Source organism: Sapajus apella, unplaced genomic scaffold (genome assembly GCF_009761245.1).
Source record: "Sapajus apella isolate SASKATOON/1434 unplaced genomic scaffold, GSC_monkey_1.0 scaffold109, whole genome shotgun sequence".
NCBI lineage: Eukaryota > Metazoa > Chordata > Mammalia > Primates > Cebidae > Sapajus > Sapajus apella.
The window spans coordinates 2,170,109-2,192,514 of NW_022437049.1; the positions used below are offsets into that span (position 1 = coordinate 2,170,109).

The 22,406-nt window shown below is 38.0% G+C and overlaps 1 protein-coding gene across 7 annotated transcripts in view; it reads right to left on the reverse strand.

Moving 5' to 3' along the window:
* DYM (dymeclin) overlaps positions 1 to 22,406 on the reverse strand; it is a 439,642-nt gene that overhangs the window by 195,528 nt on the left and 221,708 nt on the right. For all 7 annotated transcript variants that reach the window (XM_032259512.1, XM_032259516.1, XM_032259515.1 and 4 more), the window contains 2 exons: positions 17,740 to 17,853; positions 16,384 to 16,478 (listed from right to left, as the gene is read on the reverse strand). In XM_032259512.1, coding sequence (XP_032115403.1) covers positions 16,384 to 16,478; positions 17,740 to 17,853 — 209 coding nt within the window. The remainder of the gene's footprint in view (positions 1 to 16,383; positions 16,479 to 17,739; positions 17,854 to 22,406) is intronic.

The following is a 22,406-nucleotide window of genomic DNA, read 5'->3' on the forward strand; positions in this document are numbered from 1 at the left end:
ATTGATTTTGTATCCTGAGACTTTGCTGAAGTTGCTTATCAGTTTCAAGAGATTTTGGGCTGAGACAATGGGGTCTTCTAAATATACAATCATGTTGTCTGCAAATAGAGACAATTTGACTTCCTCCTTTCCTAACTGAATACTCTTTATTTCTTTTTCTTGCCTGATTGCTCTGGCTAGAACTTCTAATACTATACTGAATAGGAGTGGTGAGAGAGGGCATCCTTGTCTAGTGCCAGATTTCAAAGGGAATGCTTCCAGTTTTTGCCCATTCAGTATGACATTGGCTGTGTGTTTGTCGTAAATAGCTTTTATTATTTTGAGATACATTCTGTCAATACCTAGTTTATTGAGGGTTTTTAGCATAAAGGACTGTTGAATTTTGTCAAAGGCCTTCTCTGCATCAATTGAGATAATCAAGTGTTTTTTGTCTTTGGTTCTATTTATGTGGTGGATTACGTTTATAGACTTGCATATGTTGAACCAGCCTCGCATCCCTGGGATGAAGCCTACTTGATCATGGTGGATAAGCTTTTTGATGTGCTGTTGCCATTGGTTTGCCAGTATTTTATTAAAGATTTTTGCATCTATGTTCATCATGGATACTGGCCTGAAGTTTTCTCTTCTTGTTGAGTCTCTGCCAGATTTTGGTATCAGGATGATGTTAGTCTCATAAAATGATTTGGGAAGAATTCCCTCTTTTTGGATTGTTTGGAATAGTTTCAGGAGTGATACCAGCTCCTCTTTGTATGTCTGGTAGAATTCAGCTGTGAACTCATCTGGACCTGGGCTTTTTTAGGTTGGTAGGCTATTAATTACTGCCTCAACTTCAGCCCTTGTTACTGGTCTATTCAGGGTTTCAACTCCTTCCTGGTTTAGGCTTGGGAGGGTGCAAGGGTCCAGGAATTTAACCATTTCTTCCAGGTTTACTGGTTTATCTACATAGAGTTGTCTATAGTAATCTCTGTTGATGGTTTGTATTTCTGTGGAATCTGTGGTGATATCCCCTTTATCGTTTTTATTGCATCTATTTGATTCTTCTCTCTTTTCTTTTCTATTAATCTGGCTAGTGGTCTATTTGGTTGATCTTTCCAAAAAACCAGCTTCTGGATTTATTGATTTTTTGAAGGGTTTTTTGTGTGTCTATCTCCTTCAGTTCTGCTCTGATCTTAGTTATTTCTTGTCTTCTGCTAGCTTTTGAGTTTTTTTGATCTTGCTCCTCTAGCTCTTTCAATTTTGACACCCAGGCAAGATAAGCAACAAACTCAAAAGGCAATTTAGTACAGTAACATTGCCATCTTATGACTTTTTAAGATAGAGACCATGAGCTCTTACAGAGAATAAATATGATATATACATTCTGTATACCCCTTCTCGTTTAACCTCTGATAACTATATTCTCAATAAATATGTATTAAATGGAAGCATGAATAATACAAATATAGATAAATATTGATTATACTGATGGAAGAAAGGGTATAATTCAGAAATAGTAGATGTTTAAAAGTATATACATGTAATCCCAGCACTTTGGGAGGCTGAGGCGGGTGGATCACGAGGTCAAGAGATCAAGACCATCCTGGTCAACACGGTGAAAGCCCGTCTCTACTAAAAATACAAAAAATTAGCTGGGCATGGTGCGCGTTCCTGTAATCCCAGCTACTCAGGAGGCTGAGGCAGGAGAATTGCCTGAACCCAGGAGGCAGAGGTTGCGGTGAGCCGAGATCGCACCATTGCACTCCAGCCTGGGTAACAAGAGCAAAACTCCGCCCCCCCCCCCAAAAAAGGATATACAGTAAACTGTGTCATACAGACATGCTCACATCCACTCTACCTACCTCGTCCTGAAAGGGTATTAGAGTGCTGGTTCTTATACTTCTCTCAGGGCCCCTTTAGACTCTTGAAAATATTAATGAGAACCCCCAAAGAACTTTTTTATATGTGTGTTATACTGTTGGATATTAAAACTGAGAAAAATATTAAATATTTACTAATTCATTTAAAGTTCATAAAAAACACATTACCTGTTAACAGTAATGCAGTTAATGAAAAAACCCCTTTAGTCATTTGAAAAATATTGGTTCACTGAATTATGCAGATCTTCCAAATGTTGACACATTTCATCAAACAATATTTTTAAAAATCCACATTTACTAACATTATTGATGTTATAACAAAAGTCTAAATTATCGGGAAGTTGTGAAACTCATGATGCCAATTGTAAGTTTTTCGAAATTCTAATTTTGACTTGAAAACTTTTTTGTTGGCAACCAACACTGGCAGTTTCCTCTCTGTCAAGACTGTCACGTTCTTTTATGTAAAAATGCTATTCCATCAGAGAAGTGGCTAGTTCAGCTCACAACTCTATCACACACCTGCTTTTCCTCAAGACAATCATTGGAACTCAGTATGGAGTAGAACTGCACTATGTGAGCTTTTACTGTTATCACAGAAAATATCAAAAAGACGTATTCAAGGGTCAAGATTTATAACAACTAATAATTTTTACTATTCCACAAAGGACTTTTTCAGCGAAAATGGTTTTTATTTTACCACAAGTGTGTGGGTGGTTGTGGAAAATACAGTAAGTACTAGTACAGTTAGGGACTACTTGACTTATGGTAAGGGTCTCGGCAGTTTTACCCCAACTTTGCTATTGTACCCTACATGCAAATATCAGCACAGCAGAAATGGCAAATGATGTCTTATTATAAAAGACTTAGACTCCATGGACCCTCTGTGGCCCACAGAACACACTTTGAGAATCAATGCACAGAAGTGATCCAAGGCTGCACAGAAACTTTATATAGTGACATTCTACTGATTCACAACTGAGAACCTGAGTGTACGCATATTAGGTAGATGATGTCTGCCAATCCTGTTCAGTTTTATCAACGTCTGGTCTGCCAAAAAGAATACTTCCAGGCTAGGGTTGAACTTGGATTTCAATTTCAGCTCCATCACACTATTAGCTACTCGATCTTGGATAAGTTTAAGTCTCTCTGAGCCTGAACAGAAGAGGCTGTTTCATCTATTAAACAGAAATTCTGTACTGTATAGATTGCTAGAGTTACAATTAAATAAGACAGGGGTCCGTATAACACTGGCTAGCAATATGAGTGATACAGAGTAAGGCCTGAACTGAATCAGACTCTGAATGACTTAAAACCAAAACTGTGGCTAATTTCCATGTTTTGGAAGGTGGTAGTGACCTGATTTTATTTTTCTCTCTACCACTTGTAGGGGGACCAAATCATAAATGGATATTCATAAAAACGTATCTCTTTACATAATGCAATTCTAATAGATGAAACAATGTCAGGAATTGCTTCCAAATAATCCGCGGTAGGGAGAAAAATGTAGGGAAATACATGAAATAAAGTTTGTCAAGAACTGGTATCTCCTGAAGGTAGGTGCTGAGAATCTAAAGTTTCATTATATAATTCTCTTCAAACACGTTTCCAATTTTTCAAATTAAAAAGGAAAAAAAAATCACTCATTTGAAAGGCTTCTAAATAATTATGCACTGACTGTAGTTAATTTAATGACATACAAATTCATAGACTCTATAATAAGTCACCTTCTACCCTGCGAGTTTGCAACCATTTTCCCAGCACTACAACATGTACCACACATGTTCTTCAGAAACCTTTCTGCAAAAATGAGTCAGACGGGCTACCTGAAGTTACACACTCCACTTGCTCTCACCCCCACCCCACCAGCTCACTCCAGCTGAGAACTGTTGATCTAATTTAAAGTAATCTGGGCTGGGTGCAGTAGCTCACACCTGTAATCCCAGCACTTTGGGAGGCTGAGACAGGCAGATCACCTGAGGTCAGGAGTTTGAAACCAGCCTGGCCAACAAGATAAATCCCTGTCTACTAAAAATGCAAAAATTGGCAAGGTTTGGTGGTATGTGCCTGCAATCCCAGCTGCTTAGGTAGCTGAGGCAAGAGAATCACTTGAACCTGGGAGGCAGAGGTTACAGTGAGACAAGATCATGCCACTGCACTCCAGCCTGGGCAACAACATAAAACTCTGCATTAAAAAAAAAAGAAAGAAAGAAAGAAAGAAAAGAAATCATTGCTAGAACCAGTCCTTCTAGTTTCTCATAGGACATACTTGGAATCTCAGTGATTCATTTAACACTAAATGATTCTAAATTGGAAATTCATAATGATATGAAGGTCTCCGATTGGCTTATATAGTAAAATATTATTATTACGTGGTTATCAGGCAGTAAGCTACAACAGAGTTATACATACTTCTGAATTTCCAGGACTATAATGGGTCCATGAAAGTTTATTCAAGTAAAGAATAGGCAAATGTTCTCATGCTTCAATATGATCTTCATGTTTGACTAATGAAGAAAGCAGGCACATTTTAGATTTTGTTTTAAAAAATCATTAACAGGAGTCTCACATTGGGTTTTATAGTAATTTTTCTTAACCAGTGGACCTCAAACCCAGAAGACCTTGCAGATCTTTTAAACCAGGATTCCTAAGAAGGCAAAAGTTTTCTCATCAACTAACTTTTCTCCTACTCATTTAGAAGGTATTCACTACTATGACTATCTCCTTGGGAGAACTGAGGAAATTCTCATTCATCTGGTTCTCTGTTGGACTTGATTCTCTTACGAACTCTGATTGGGAAAAGCTCCTAGCCTATCTATCACAGGGTGTCTGGGACCCCACTGTTCACCCTCAAATCTTTTCAGTCAGTAACTACTGATAGTCAATGGGTTTTTAAAAACATGTCAACAGGGGGAGCACATGTTTAGAAAGGTTGCCCCCAAGTAAAGCGTTATATGATAGAGCCAAATACACAAATTACTTGTTTTTAATGTAAAACTTCAATTATAAGAAGCAGTGGCAATGGAAGTTTATACAATACTGGTGCAGTGTTGTAGATGGAGCACAGATGTAGGTTTAAATATCAATGTTGTCACTGTCCACAGACAAGTTACTTCTCTGAGATTTAGTTTCTTCATTATGAAATATAAACAATACTCATATTATTCGATAACACAAATAACCTATTGGATAGGGTCCAGTATGTGTGTGACAGACACCAGCTTTGCAGAAGAAAGAAGGAAGAAGGAAGAAGGAAGGAGGAAGGAGGAAGGAGGAAGACTGAAAACAACCATGGCACATTGGTTCCTCCTTACCTATAGCCAGTAGATTTTAACCACTTGTTTTAGCTCAAGTATCAGAATTTCATCATTCATTCAAATACCTACTGGGCCAAGATGAACAAGACATGGTGCTGTGAACCCTCTAACAAGGAAGATCTTTTTCCTTTGATAATTACGGGGTGACTGCTATTCAGAAGATACTAGTCTAACCACTTGACATGCATTAACTTATTTAGTCTTCACAGTGACCCTAGGAGAGTAGTCCCAGTTTGTAAATGAGGAAACTGAAGCACATTAAACAAATAAACAAAATTTAAATGCTCGGAAAACTCACAATACTTCTCACAGTGAGTTATCTATCTACCTTTTTAAAGCTAGCTTTCCCAAACTATCCTCTCGTCTCTCCTAAGGAAGCATTCTTTCTTCCCTTATTTGTCCTGTCTCTGGGACATCTGATTCAATATGTATTTACATTGGACACAGGAGCCACTTTAAATCTTTTTACCTTTGTTTATTCCCATTTCTCCTGTTAACACAACACTGTTTCTTTCTCTTGGAAAAGGTACTTTTTAAAAGTCCGTAAAACACATGCAATTCATCAAGAAGGAAAATGCTTTATTAAATCACTTTATTTTTCTTATAAGGCCTTAGCATTTTATAACATATCAAATATCATGATTTTGTATAAAAGAGAGAGAGAGAGTGCCTCTTTTGCTCTGTTCTGGGAAAAATACTAGGCTACAAACCTAGAATAATTGATTTTATTTCTGCTTCTGCAACAGTATTCACTTGGACTGGCCACATAATAACTTGAGATTTTAATATGTCCATATGTAAAATGTGCAAATTTGCTTTAGATGATCTTTAAAGGTCCTTCTAAGTCTATAATTTTATGACTTGTAAACAAGGCTTCAGGGGTGCAGTTAAGGACAATGACATCTGAGTTGAAGGTTCATTACCACACATGTACAAAGCAAAGAGGAATGAGGCCATTCCATCCTTTGCTGCTTCTAAGATATTTAAATGCAATGCATTAGCAACTGAGAGATAAAACCTAGAGCAGTATCAACTAGCTACCTTCGTGAAACAGTGACAGGTTTTTCCAATGGCAACAGAAATTCATAACTAGGTAAGGAGCATTGGGAGACAATTCCCCACTCTCTCTTCTTTTGCACGTCTTAAAAGCAGAGGTATTAGCAGCCTTGTGCTCCGCGCTATCTCTGCATGGATGCTTGTACAATGAACAGACTTGGAAGACAGAGATAGTGTCTCTTTCTAGAGCAGAGAGTAGTTTGCTGTCAAATACATTAAAGATGTCTTCCTTCAAAGCAAAGGTTTGGCAGGTGTGCTTGAAGCCTATTATAAAAGACTGGGGATTCCCAAGCTCTGGGTTCCTCTCCTGTACTGCAACCAGTGGGTTGTCATGTTGCTCTGTGGGCATGGGAACCACATGAGAAAAGAATATTCTGGCTCCTACTACTTCTGTGAGTAATAATTTACAATAAAAATATAATAAGAGGACAATAACAAACTCTCCTTTGTCTCTGACCCATGAGTCTTGAGTGTCCTAATAGAATCCACAAAATCATAGCAGGTGAATTTGTTAGCATGAAAGTAAGTAAAAATCTTAGAACCTTCATAAAAATAGGAATGGAGGCTTAATAATTCATGGCTATAACAAGGTATGAACCACACCCAGTCACCTCTGTAACATGATGGTGACATTCAATAAAGCTCTATGAAAGTTAAAGTTTAATTTACTTTATGGCAATTTTGTCCACAGAGGTCTTTACTTATAGGAAATAAAAAATCTGATAAACGTATGACATGCTTCTTTAAAGCTGACATTTTGAATGTGCCAGCAGTCTAAACTGAAATTAAACCAATTAGGAAGTTTTCATGTGTTCCATCAAGTCTGCCAAGATGCCCTATTACACAATACTAGCAATTTTCTGAATAGGTAACAATTTTCTATTGGAAACTTATAAATTTTCAGAGGGGAGCTGTCTAAATGTTCTCAATGTAACTTCTTAAGAAAGGACTAAACTGAAAACGCAAACCTAGCTAGATTTCCCTGAAAAAAATTAGCTGCCTTCAAAGTACCACTGGCTGTAGGAAATACAGGAAGCCAGATTTTCAAGGCAAACATTCCTCCTTCCGTTCCTGGCTACCGCTATGCCAAGATCAAACAAGGATCAGCAAAGACCAAAGGAATGAAGAAACTGGAACCTTTTTATTGCCTGGGCATTGGGCAAGGGTAAGCTAATTCTATCTTGTAAAAAATGCAATCATATACATTTAAGAGAAGTATTTATACTGAGAGCCATTGCTCAGATCTCCTACCAATCTATGAACACATTATTATTAAAAACTTCTATCTATGTTCAGTGAGATCTTCATTTGCTTCGTTAGAAAAATGTTTGAGGAATACAAGCAATTCAAAAATCCATCGGGCAGGGAATCAGAATCTAGGAATATTAGCAGACCAAGAAATTCTTTTGTAAAGATGTTATCCAGATTTATTTTTAGATTCAAAATATCTCAAAAATGTTATAATACTATAATAGAGAAGAGAGAGATGCAAGACTTTACAAGTCATTATTAACTCTTATATCACTCAAATGAAGTAGGCATCATATCTCATTCAAGAGATGAAAAACAAGTTAAATAACTTACCAAGATTTTGGAAACAGAACTAAACTATTAATTACAACTCTTACTATGATAATTCCTTCCCTAAAGAAATAATTTCCTGACAACACAACTTTTACTATGATAATTCCTTCCCTAAAGAAATAATTTCCTGACAACAGTGCTAACAATCATATGAGGTCAAAATAAAATCAAAGTTTAAAAATACAAAACCAACTGTAATACTTAATTTCTAGACACAACAAATGGCATTCATCTGCAATAAAAACATGAGATATCTCAAATTAAAGAGGACTTCAGCAGTGGTCGGCACTCATAAGTATTTATTACATTAAAAACAAAATTCGACATCAAGGATTAGATATAAAAAATATTGTCATCTCAGGCTAAAAGACATACAGTTCTTACCTTCTTTTCCATTATAATTTCCACATATCATGTATCATATAATACCTGAATGCATCCATACCTGTCTCAAACACATCAGTTCTAAAAAAAGTGGAAAAGATCCTGCTGTCTTTGCTACTATAACTTTAGGTACTTAGCTAGATTGGGAGGCAGGTGGAATCAGGGCTGGGGGAAAGCAAATTGAATGACCCCCAAGGGCATAGCTACCTTAGATTGTAAGAACTATCTGTTCCAGATACATCCCAGGAGTTTGGATCCATGGTCCCATGGTGAGTGAGTCACTCTCAGAAGGAATATTCTGCCATTCTTGAAGTGAGCCAGGCTTTTGATCTGGACCAACCTGAAACGGCCCTCTTACTAGCTGTGAAGAGTCAGTACCCTCGACTGTCTAAACCTACAGACTTCTCCTAGTCTTAAATGTAACAAAAGAGAGATAAGTAGTGAGACACTGAGGATCACAGGTATAAATTTATCATTAAATGGACTTTTAAAAGAAAAAGGTAATATTTCTAAAATATCATAACCATATATTTTACTGTATTATATATATATTTGAGTTGTGCGTGTGTGTATAATATAAATTCACTCCAACAAGCAGGTTAATTTGCTTATTAATAATCCCTTTTAGGTTTGAGAAAAACACCCATGAAAACTTAATTCAATGGGAACAGAAATGAGGGAGCCTGTTGGGATAAGTTAATACTAACAAATTGTTTAAATGAAGGCCGGGGGAAAATTGTCTTTCTTTCTTTGATTCCATGGGCCTGAATGGTCTAAAGGATCTTCTTTGCCCAAAATAGAGGAGTTGACCACAGAGTTCAATAGCCAAATTGTATTTTGTAGTCTTCAGAAAAATGCTGGGTGACTAAAATACGTGTCATTACGTGTGCAGGGCAGGAAAAGGCAGCTCACATGAAATGCCAGCATGAGGCCGCATGGAAGTTGCACAGCTACACACTTAAAACCTAAAGTGTATACGGTCACTCCTGATGGCTGACGGAGAAAAAGTGAAAGCATAAGTCATGGATTTAAGAATTTTAAAATTCTTAAATTGCATGATTAAATTTTATCAAAAATAACTGTATTGGTCTCATAAAATTGTTTTAATGAAAACCTAATGTATATTTTGTATTACTTTATTCTCAAGAGGTGTGAAAAACCAGAAAGCTTTCAGTAGTGTTTGGCACTGTCTAAAGCATCTTATGGACACCAGATCATCAACTTCACTAGCTTTAAGCAGCAGCAGATATCTGCAAAATATAGCCAGATGCTAATCAACTTGCATGAAATCTCAGAATAGTGGATGCCAGAACTAAATTTAAATTCCAGATGCCAGCCCATCTTCTAGGAATCAGTCACTAAGTATTTATTAAAAGTCTATTGTGTGCACACAGAGCAACTCTCTATATAGTAATGCAAAGAAATAGAAAATAAGTATTTTATCTCCAGTAATTATTTCTCTGCTTAAGCAATAGGAATTGCAACTCCAGGCCAGGCCAGTATGTTCAAGTACCTACAATGGACAGGTCAAGACTCCGAAGTTCTATCTTTCCCACACCTACTTCTGAAAGAAGCCCAGTAACCACAGCCAGATGTTCTAACACATAACTCTCCTTTGCTGGGCCTTTCCTTCCTGCTCCAGCCCCAGTAGCTAGGCCTTAGGCCAGAAACTGACAGTGACCCATGGGCTGCTATGAAGAGATGAATAGGGCCAAGTGGGTTCTTTCTCTTTGTAATCTGAAGAATGGGGAATATAAAAACAACCATGTTAGCAGTGGCTTGGTCCAAATAAAAGGCCTAAGAGCTGAACTGGGGAGGCCTCAGCAAGTTGAAGAAGCCACTGCAGGTTCAAAACAAAAGACATGGGATAAAGGGTTGGGAAGCTGGTTGAAAAAGAAAGACTTACAGGAAAAAAAGAGATGATACAAAGAACTGCCTCAACTATTTTCTAGTTCCAGACCATGTTTATCCAGATTTAGGAGTAAAGCTATGAAAGGGCAAGGAAGCATAATGATTCAGTAAAGCTGAAGCAGTGGGTATATGGCAACTGGTAATAGAAGATGAAGGGCAAAGGGCAGGGCCCAGACTACATCACTTTAAGAAAGGGTTTCTCAGCCTTGACACTACAGACATTCTGGGTTGGGTAATGCTTCCTTGTGGGGGCTGTCGTGTACATTATAGAATGTTTAGCAACATCTCTGGCCTCTACCCACTAGATGTCAGTAGAAACCTCTTCCGCAGTTCTGGCAACAACAGCAAAATCTCCACATACTGTCAAATGTCCCCTGGAGGGCAAAATCACCCCAATAAAGAACACAGGTCAGATTTTTAACCTGATAACAATGGGAAGCCATTTAATGTTTTTAAGCAAAGGAAGCAATAAATGAGACTTGCTTTTCAAATAAATACAGCAGTGTGCAAGGGCAAGGAGGGAGGCAAAAAGATCCACTCAGACTCCTGACATAGCGTGGGTGAAGACAATACACATGTGAACCAAGACAGCAGCCATGGAGAAAGAAAAGAGCGTATATATGCAAATTATAATGGCAGAATTAGGTACAACTTCAGGGTCCAATCAGATAGAATTTGAGAGAAAGGGAGAAAAGTTATAGAACTGACTCAGCAATTTAAGTGACTGTGGTGAGGGCCATTACCTAGGACAGGGGATTTAAAAGGAAAAGCAGATTTGAAGATGAGTTCAGTTTTAAACATAACGAAAGTCTGAAGTAAGTGTGGGATACCCAGGTAGTGAACCTAAAGGAGAGCTGGTGCTCAGCCAGCTAATGCTTACTCAGTGCAAATTACGTGCGAGGCCCTTTACAAATGTCAATGCACTTCATCCTTACCATAATCCTTTGAGAAAGCAGCTACTGCCACTCCCATCTTACAGATGGGAAACTGCTGCATAGAGAAGGTAAAGAACATCATCGCCAAAATTCCACAGGTAGTAAAGTTCTGGAGCTGAGATCTCAAACCCTGACAGTCTGGCTCCAGAGCCTATGTCCTTATCCTCTACACTGTACTGTCTACCAGTACAGTGAAGGAGAAAGACCTAGATTATGAATTTAGATTTGGGTGGTGTTTCAGTCAGTTTTCATGCTGCTATAAACAACTGCCCAAGGCTGGTTGCAGTGGCTCACGTCTGTAATCCCAGCACTTTGGGAAGCCAAGGTGGGCGGAGGCCAGGAGTTCAAGACCAGCCTGGCCAACATGGTGAAACCCCATCTCTACTAAAAATACAAAAATTAGCCAGGCATGGTGGCATGCACCTACCTGTAATTCCAGCTACTTCGGAGGCTGAGGCAGGAGAATCACTTGAACCCAAGAGGCGGAGGCTGCAGTGAGCTGAGACGGTGCCACTGCACTCCAGCCTGACCAACAGAGTAAGACTTGTCTCAAAAAAAAAAAAAAAAAAAAAAAAAAGAACTGCCTGAGACTGGGTAATTTATAAAGGTAAGATGTTTAATTGACTCACAGTTCAGCACAGCTGGGGAGGCCTCAGGAAACTTTCTATCATGGTGGAGGGAGAAGCATGGCACGTTTTTCACAAGGTGGCAGGGAGAAGAGTGGCAGAGGCAAAGGAGAAGAGCTCCTTATGAAACCATCAGATCTTGTGAGACTCACTATCAGGAGAACAGCATGGAGGAAAGTGCCCCCATGATTCAATTACCTCCACCTGTTTTCTCCCTTGACATGTGGGGATTATGGGGATTACAATTCAGGATGAGATTTTGGGTTGGGACACTAAGCCTAACCATATCAGGTAGTTTTCAGTATACAAATGACAGTAGGTAAAGTCATAGACATATATGTGATCTCCCAGAGAAAATGCATAAAGACAGAAGAAAACAAGACAGAATGAGATACTAGCGAAAACTACCTGTTAAGCAAAGGGTGAAGAAGAAGCTAGAGGAAAGAGCCAGTGGAGGGACATGAGAGACGATAAGGGACAGTCTTCAAGGCTGGAAGTAAATGCTATCTTTCTAACCCACAGCAATCCCTTGCATAAAATCTACTCTTTATAAATGTCTTGAAATTGAACAACCTTATAATCCCAAATAATGAACACAGCAAATATCCACCCTTATGGCACATTTAAAAGACTTACAAAGTTGAGCAAAACTCAAATTAGATCTGTGACTCTCCTAGAACACCAAGAGTCTGTGGAAGGTACATTGTCATTAAATATGAGCAACAGCCTAGGCACTGTAAGAAATCATTCCTTACATTTATGTCCAGCTAAGGAGGCTTTTCAAAGCTTTATCCACAACCTTTCATAGCAAGGTAACATGTTACTGTTTTGCAATTTGCTAAAGATCATGTGAAATACTGACTCTTCTAAGTTTTGCAACTGACTAATATAAAATTGTGTAGTCTCCTCCTAAAAGAGGATATAGGAATCATGTATATGAAAACTGCTGAATTCTCACTTGAAGCAGTTACTAGAGCATCTTGGGAATTCTTAGTTGTACTGCTGTAATAACCCTTCTGGATATCTAAACTGTTTTCATTATTTATCCCTTATCACACTTGAAATTTCTACACCCTAAAGACAAACATTTAGTAGAAAATGAGTTCCCTCAAAGTTCAAAAAAGCTGGCCTCCATTTCTAGCTCAAGACAAGTGTTTTCTCAGGAAATAACTCAAAGTGTTTTCTAAACTTTAATGTGGATACAAATCATCCGGGGATCTTGATAAAAGAAGACTCTCATCCAGTAGGTCAGAAGCCATACCTATATTCCGCTGTTCCAACAAGCTCCCTCCTGCATGAACACGAAGCTCGGGTCCACATCAGCTGCTCAAATGTGGTCCTTGAACAAGAAAAGTGTTGGAAGCACGTGGGAGCTGGACAGAACCAGAACTACACTTCCCTCAGTGTGACAAACAGAATATGATACTATCATCTGCTCAAACAGGTGACTCTAGAAATTTACCTTAAATTCTTTTCTTCAAAATCCACTTAAAAACTCATTCAATCGCACTTTCTTATTGTTATTAAGAAAAGATCTTTTCTCTCCATTCCTTTCTATTATTTTAAACTGTGAGTCCAGCCCTTAAGCCCCTCCACAGTATGGCCCCGGCTGTTTCTTTCAGGTTTCTCACCTGTAATCCCCATAGAGGTCACAGCATGCCAGTTCCAGGAAATATAAATCATGCTCTCTCATCATACCCCCTCTTGTTTTGCTTCGGTTTGTTGTAGTTGATGATTTCGGTATCAGGCCAGTGTCTATTATGTATCACGTCCTCTTTCTCTAGTCACACTGCCTAATCTTTCAATGAGAAATGTTCTCACCATTCTTGAAAGCAGCCATTCACCCCCACTACATAGCAATTTTTCTTTCGTTATAATGTTAACATATAATAATATATATTTCATATAACATTCTGCTGTATAAAAGATCCTGTATCTTATATATACAAGGATGGGTCCTGGTCTTATTCCTGTTACTGAATTTCAAGCTACTTGAGGGCAGGAATCTTTCTTACTTATTGTAATACTTCTGCCATTGCTTAAAGTAGTTTCGTACTCATACTATGCTAACTAAAAATCTATTAAAATGAAGTAAAGCACTACTCATTATTGATGATAAACACTAAATATTCTCAAATTACAAATCTAAACAATGTTTCTTATATCTTCAAATATGATTGGTTTCTTTTCTTTCTTGTTATCATACTTTAAGTTCTGGGATACATGTACACAACATGCAGGTTTGTTACATAGGAATACACGTGTCATGGTGGTTGGCTGCATCCATCACCCCTTCATCTACATCAGGTATTTCTCCTAATGCTATCCCTTCCCTAGCTCCCCAGGCTCCAACAGGCCCCAGTGTGTGATGTTCCCCTCCGTATGTCCATGTGTTCTCATTGTTCAACACCCATCTATGAGTGAGAATGTGCAGTGTTTGGTTCTCTGTTCCTGTGTCAGTTTGCTGAGAATGACGTTTTCCAGCTTCATCCATGTGCCTGCAAAGGACATGAATTCATTCTTCTTATGGCTGCATAGTATTCCATGGTGTATATGTGCCACATTTTCTTTATCCAGTCTATCACTGATGGGCATTTGGGTTGGTTCCAAGTTTTTGCTATTGTGAACAGTGCCACAATAAACATATGTGTGCATGTGTCTTTATAACAGAATGATTTATAATCCTTTGAGTATATACCCAGTAATGGAGTGCTGGGTCAAATGGTATTTCGATTTTTACATCCTTGAGGAATCACCACACTGTCTTCCAAATGGTTGAACTAATTTACATTCCTAGTGTAAATTTTATTTTCTACTTTTGTCATTTTAGATTAAAAATTGGGCACAGTGTTTTAATATGCATTTTTCCCAGCTAGAACATTTTTTGAATCTCAGAAATATTTAATTGTGCTTAATGTATTTTATCAGAACTTAAATTCTCAACCAGCTAATTTGGCATTTTCATATTGAATAGGCCAAATGGTCGTTTACCATCTGAGAAAAGTTAATTGTGTAATGAAATCTTCATGAAACCATTATAAAACTGCACATAAACAGTGAGAAAAAGAGCCTACACAGAGCATGGAAATCATTAACTCTGTTACAGTGAAATAAAGCCTGGTGACAAAGGTTAACTTCTGGAAACTAAAGGCTCTTCAGTATACCTGAAAAACTTCAAGGTGGGAGGAGAACGCTCTGTTTCCTTTACATCATGAAGTTCACATTAGTTCAACGTCACCTAAGCAGATGACATCTCAAGTACAAACCCCAAAAACAATCTAATGGAATGTAGTAAGATCAGACATAAATTAAATAGTGAGTCAATGCAAAATATCCTCTACTAAATTCTGAAGATAAACAGACAAAATAACTTAATTTTGAGTAACTTAAAAATGAGCCCAGGTCATTCAACATCTAACCAAGGAATAGAATGTGAGATCAGAGCTTAAAAGTGATATGGAGTTGTAATCAACACCAATCACTGTTAAAGAAAACTGAATGTTCAAAACCACATGACCAGGCTAAGGCAGGAGGGGCCCTTGAGCCCAGGAGTAGGAGTTTGAGCTTTCAGTGAGCTGTGATTGCTCCATTGCACTCCTCCAGCCCGGTTGACAGAGTAAAATCCTGTCTCTTAAAAAAGCAAAACAAGAAAAACCCTGCATTGCCCTAAAAGCAAGAATTCAAGGGAACAATATAGCTTCACTTAGGTTCTATTTGAGAGCTACTTGGACAATACTGAGCATCCTACAGGAAGAAAAAAAGTACCCCCATATGTTAAAAAAGCCCAGCAATGATTTCACATATGACTGGTTAGTTAGCTTTCCTATTCTTAAAAGTCATGTCTTTGGCAATGGGAGGGTTTCTGGCTGACAGAATAATGGCTCCCTCAAATGTTCACGTCCTAATCCCCTGAACTTATGAATACAACCTTACACGGCAAAAGGGACATTGTGATTGATTCCGACCTTGAGATGGGAAGATAATGCTGGACCAAGAAGGGACCAGGAAATCACAAGAGTCTTCAACTTGGAAGAGGGAACCACAAGAAGAGGTGAGAGTGATGAGGTGTGAGGAGGACTCAACAACCTACTGTTGCTGGCTTTGATAACAGAGGAAGGGGCCATGAGCCAAGGAATACAAGCAGCCTTCAACAGCTAGAAGAGGCATGGCAGCAGATTCTCCTTCACAGCCTCCAGACAGAAATGCAACTCCGTTTCAATTTTAGCCTAGTGAGACCCACAGTGGACTTCCAAATTATAGAATTTTAAGATGACCAATTTGTGCTTTTAACCACTAATTTGTGGATATTTGTTATGGCAACAATAGGAAACTAATACATGGCTGAACTGCTATAAAAATTGTCTAAAACACACACAGATAACTCCTTAAAAGTACAGTGTGATGCTCTATAAAATGCTCATCAAATATATTAATATTTAACTTGCATGACTGCTCCTCTGTAAAAAACTATCAGCATTACACTTAAAATTACATTTTATAAAAAGATTGAACACAAATACAATTAACTTTAATCAAAAAGTTAGGTTAGAAAACAAAACAGAACAAGATATTTTCAACCAAACAAGAAGGTGGTAAAAATTAATTAAGGAAAATTTGACATTCCTCACAGGTAACATTTAAAAAGGAACCACCACAGTATCTGTCTTAATAGCTCAGCCAGAGGCAAATCAGTATTTCTTTTAAAGTTCATATTTACCTGATGATCCTCTGGGCAGCATACTGATGGAGAGAACGAAACTGTGCCGACATATTTGCTAAAGCTGCCAAACAATTTGTGTGAAGGTATTTGTCCTGTGAGGAAACAGAAAGCGTAAAACACAATCTCTATATTTTAACCAAGGTTAACTTAACTATTAATAGAAGCAAATGTAAACTCCGTTGTCACTGATTTTAGTAAGCTCAGATCCACAATCTCTTTTTTCTAATTCTAAATCCATAAAGCACTGGAAATTCAAAGTTTTTTCACAATACAAAAAATGATGATGTTCCTGGTAGTCTTCATTATTCCCTCCATGGCAAATATTGAAATATTCTGCTACAGAAATATAATGTTTAATTACAGCATGCTACTTAAGACCCTAATGGTTACTCATTGTAGAGTACATAAACTATAATTATCTTTCTAAAATCCAAAAACTTTTGCTTTCTAAAACATAGCTGGCTCCTAGGGTTTCAGATAAAAAACATGAATGTGTATCTACAATAGCCCCACAGAGGAAAATAACTGAAAATGGGCTGGGAGCTGTGGCTCATTCCTACAATCCCAACACTTTGGGAGGATCACTTCAGGACAGAAGTTCAAAACCAATTCAAGACCCGTCTGGGTAATATGGTGAGGCTTTGGCTATACAAAAAAAAAAAAAAAAAAAAAGAGTCAGGTGTGGTGGCACATGCCTGTAGTCCTAGCTCCTCAGGAGGGTGAGGCAGGAGGATCACGTAAGCCCAGGGGTTGGAGGTTACAGTGAGCTATGATTGTGCCACTGCACTCCAGTGCAGCCTAGGCTGGGGTACCGTGGCACAATCATAACTCAAAAAAAAATTCCACTTCTCTTAGTTATGAATTCTGTACACTGCTTCTCTTTAACAATATATATCTATTGACCAGAACTGAAATTTGCTCCCGGGTTCTGTGAATAGAATCCACCAGAAATTTTTCTTGCATTCTTTAAAATACTCTCTTTCTTCTGCTTTTCTTTCTCAATTGAATTCAAATTTTCTTGTGCTCATATCATCTTGTACCTTGTTATTTGTTGCTATTAAAAGGCAAGTCGGTATTACTGGCCAAATAACATACAATAGCTTTTATCTAAATCTTTTGCACTGCTTGTTTTCTATTTCACGTGAAATACCTCTAATCATACAATTCATTCAATATTAAGAAAAAGACCTTATGTTACATTAGGATCATGTAATACAGTGACTATACACTGATCTGTATTTTCTGCCATGTCATGAGAATTTTAGCACCCTAAAAATTGAGATTGATTTACACTATTGTCTTAAACTATTGTACTGTATGCAAAAAAGATAGAACAGCAGCTGGAATACTTACCCTCGTCCTAGTCATGTTGTACTGAATGGTTCTTATTACCACCAGGATCAGGAGACTCCCCAAGGAGATTTCAGTTAAAACTCGTTCTGAATACCAAGTAATATTCTTTAGTATCTGTAATAGGGAACAGAAGTTTAAGTAAAAACTGAATGTTTTACAGACAAAATAATTACTCCATGTCCACAATTTTTGATAAACCATGACTTTGCTCTGAAGCTGAGTTTAGCGGCACAGAGAGAAGTCACGAAAGCAAATGATCCAGATCTTCAAGGAGAGCTGCTCCAGTGTTCTGCCATGGCCGTTGAGAGCAGGCAGTTCTGGCGTACACCTCCAGGCCTAAGTAAGCAAGAACTGTTTTCTAAGTTAAGACATTTCCACTGCAGATTTGTAACCTGGGGATGAGAGACAGAGACAGCGACAGAGACACACACACACATACAGATTGAGAGAGAGAGAGAGAGAGAGAGAGACAGGCAGGCAGGCAGGTACAAATACTGGGGAGCACAGCAGCCAAATCAGGGCTGCCACAAAGAAAGAGGTAAAATGTGGGGAAAAAAACAAAAAACAAAACCAACAGGCTCAGCTGAGCACTAGAACTCCCTAATGTTCTCTTCCATTACGGTTACTCCTGTATCCTTTCTCTATGACTCAAGGAGAGTCACTGTGCCATATTATTCTCTATCTATGCATGAAAAAGAAGAGACTTCTGGGCTGATTCTTGCCTTCTCCCTTAAGAAGATGGACATAGAGCACAGCAGACTCCTCACCACTTACAACCGAGTGGGAAAATCCACCACTTTGCAAAACACGTTAGTCTAGACTTGTTTATAACTACAGAGGAGCAACAAAACCACCAAGAAAGTGAAGACAGTCAACAGCCTAAGAGAGTGATATGCTGAACCTCATCAAGACTCACCTCCAATTACCAGTGCACATGAAATATAGAGGACAGAGCACGTTAAATACCGTGATGATACGTAACCAGCTAAAGACAAATGCAGGGAATCCTACTAAACAGATAACCCAGTTTCTTCAACAAGGGATTAAAAAAAAGTTGGGACAGGGAAAGAGTGTTATAGATTTATGACTCTTAAGAACTAAATACAGTAGATGTTGGAATCTGATTCAAACAAATCAACTACAGAAGACATTTTTAAAGATAATTAGAGATAAATTATTAGGAAGAATTTAAAAATTGTTAATTTTGTTGAATATACTAATGGTATATATTTTTTAAAATCCATACTTACTGAAAGAACATACTTAAATGTTTACACATGAAAATATATGGAATATTTATTTCAAAAAATAGAATGTAGATGACGGAGAGATGGATGCAGCAAACCATCATAGCATGTGTATACCTATGTAACAATCCTACACGAACTGCACATATACCCCAGAACTTAAAGTATAATTAAAATAAAAAGGAATTTAAAAATATTTTAAGGTAGAAAAAAATAGAAATCAAAATGTAAAAGACAGTGAGGCTAAGGTAGGTGGATGAAAGAAGAACAGCACAGTGTTAATAATTACATGAAGATCCATGCTACTACATTCTGCAATTATGTTTAAGTTTCACAGTGTTCATAATCAAAACTTTATCAAGTATATAAATAAATAATAAAGTGTGAAACTGAACAGGAAAGGCAAACAGATCTCCAAATTAAACAGTGAGGATTTAGGAAGCTGTTATTTTTGAAAAAAAATTCTAATTAACAGAAGCCTTGGAAGTAACACCACACATCTACCACTATCTGATATTTGACAAACCGGACACAAACAAGCAATGGGGAAAGGATTCCCTGTTTAATAAATGGTGTTGGGAAAACCGGCTAGCTATGTGCAGAAAGCTGAAACTGGACCCCCCTTCCTTACACCTTATACATAAATTAACTCCAGATGGATTAAAGATTTAAACATAAGACCTAACACCATAAAAACCCTAGAAAAAAACCTAGGCAACACCATTCAGGACACAGGCATAAGCAAGGACTTCATGACTAAAACACCAAAAGCAATGGCAACAAAAGCCAAAATAGACAAATGGGATCTAATTAAGAGCTTCTGCACAGCAAAAGAAACAATCATTAGAGTGAACCGGCAACCAACAGAATGGGAAAAAGTTTTTGCAAGCTACCCATCTGACAAAGAGCTAATATCTAGCATCTACAAAGAACTAAAACAAATTTACAAGAAAAAAACAGCTCCATCAAAAAGTGGGCCAAAGACATGAACAGGCATTTTTCAAAAGAAGACATTTATGCAGCCAACAAACATATGAAGAAATGCTCATCGTCATTGGTCATCACATTGAGATACCATCTCACACCAGTTAGAATAGTAATCATTAAAAAATCTGGAGACAAATGCTGGAGAGGATGTGGAGAAATAGGAACACTTTTACACTGTTGTTGGGAGTGTAAATTAGTTCAACCATTGTGGAAGACAGTGTGGCGATTCCTCAAGGATCTAGAACTAGAAATACCATTTGACCTGCAATCCCATTACCGGGTATATACTCAAAGGACTATAAATCATTCTATTATAAAGACACATGCACAGATATGTTCACTGCAGCATTGTTTACAATAGCAAAGACCTGGAACCAACCCAAATGCCCATCAATGATAGACTGAATAAAGAAAATGTGGCACATATATACCATGGAATAGTATGTAGCCATAAAAAAGGATGAGTTCATGTCCTTTGCAGGCACATGGATGAATCTGGAAACCATCATTCTCAGCAAACTGACACAAGAACAGAAAACCAAACACTGCACATTCTCACTCATAAGTGGGTGCTGAACAATGAGGACATAGGCAGGGGAACATCACACAATGGGGTCTGGTGTGGGATTGGGGGCTAGGAGAGGGATAGCAGGGAGTGAGGAGGTTGGTGAAGGATAACATTGGGAGAAATACCTAATTTGTCGGTGGGTGATGGAGGTAGCAAACCATCATGGCAAGTGTATACCTATGTAACAATCCTGTAAGATCTGCACATGTACCCCAGAAGTTAAAGTATAATAAAACAATTTTTTTAATTACAAAAAATTCTAATTAGCCAGGTGCGGCGACTCATGCCTGTAATCCCAGCATTTTGAGAGGCCAAGGTGGGCAGATCATGAGGTCAGGAGATCGAAACCATCCTGGCCAACACGGTGAAACCCCATCTCTACTAAAATACAAAAAAATTAGCCGGGCATGGTGGCGCACACCTGTAGTCCCAGCTACTCAGGAGGCTGAGGCAGGGGAATTGCTTGAACCTGGGCGACAGAGGATACAGTAAGCTGAGATCATGCCATTGCACTCCAGCTTGAGTGACAGAGGGAGACTCCATCTCAAATAAAAAAAAAAAAATTCTAATTAGTGTACTAGGTGAGATTTGACAGAATAATGCATCCATAAAATAGGAAGAGGCTGCTGAAAAGGGAAAATCACAGAACAAAGAAAAGTTGTTTAAAAATATGATGGCAACTAGGCATGGTGGCTGACGCCTGTAATCCCAGCAATTTGGTAGATCGAGTCCAAGAGTTTGAGACCAGCCTGGCCAAATGATGACTCTCTAAAAATACAAAAAATTAGCCGGGTGCGGTAGTGCACGTCTATAGTGCCAGCTTCTTGGGAGGCTGGGCACGAGAATCTCTTGAATTTGGGAGGTGGAGGTTCCAGTGAACAGAGATGGCGCCACTGCACTCCAGCCTGGGCATAGCAGAGTGAGCATTACGGAGAATTAAATTTGTGATGTGAAGGACCAAACTGAGAATTTCTCCACAGAAACTATAAGAGAAAAGTACAGACATCATAGCTACTTTAAAATTCCAGAAGAAATAAACTGGAAGGAAAACATAACAATTAGTAATATGAGAAAATTTCTTGAGAAGAAAAAAAACATTCAACATTCCAAGAAAAAATCATGAAAAACAATCAAAACATTCTCGTAAGATTAATGAATTTGCAGTATATGAGAAAGTTCCACTGGCTTCCAGACAGAAGAAACATGTTATCACCAATGGAAAGAGAAGCAGACTAACCTTAGAGTTCCCATCTTGAGCTCTACACATCTGAAGGATAGCACAACAATGTCTCAAGATTTTTTAGGGAAGACATTATAATTCTAGAATTCTACATGTTGAGAAGCTACCACGTAAGTATGTGGCAAAATAAACTCAGCATGAACCACCCACGTACCATTTCTGGGAGAGAAAGGAAAAAAAAAACACCACCACCACCACCACACATGTAAGTATTTAGCTACCCCTCCTCACCACAGTAACAGCAGGACAAATCCAGGAGAATTCAAGAGAAGGAGAATATGGAAATACAAACAGCAACAAACACAATAGTCATCCATGAAATCAGAAAAACAGAACTAAGTCTAAATAATATGGTTGTAACTTAGTTTTTCTAAAATAATTAAAACAGATCATTCCCTAGCAAGTCTAACAAAAAAAAATTTCCAAAAAATATTAGTAATGGGAAGGGAGATAAAAAGAATAAATTTACAAAGGAATACCACGCTCAATTTCATGTCAATATATTTGAGAGTACAAGGATATACGGGTGACTTTCCTACACATATTATCACTCAGTTTATCTCTCTGGCAAGCCCCACATCACCCAGCATCCACCATATAAATATACCCACAACCGCATTCTCCA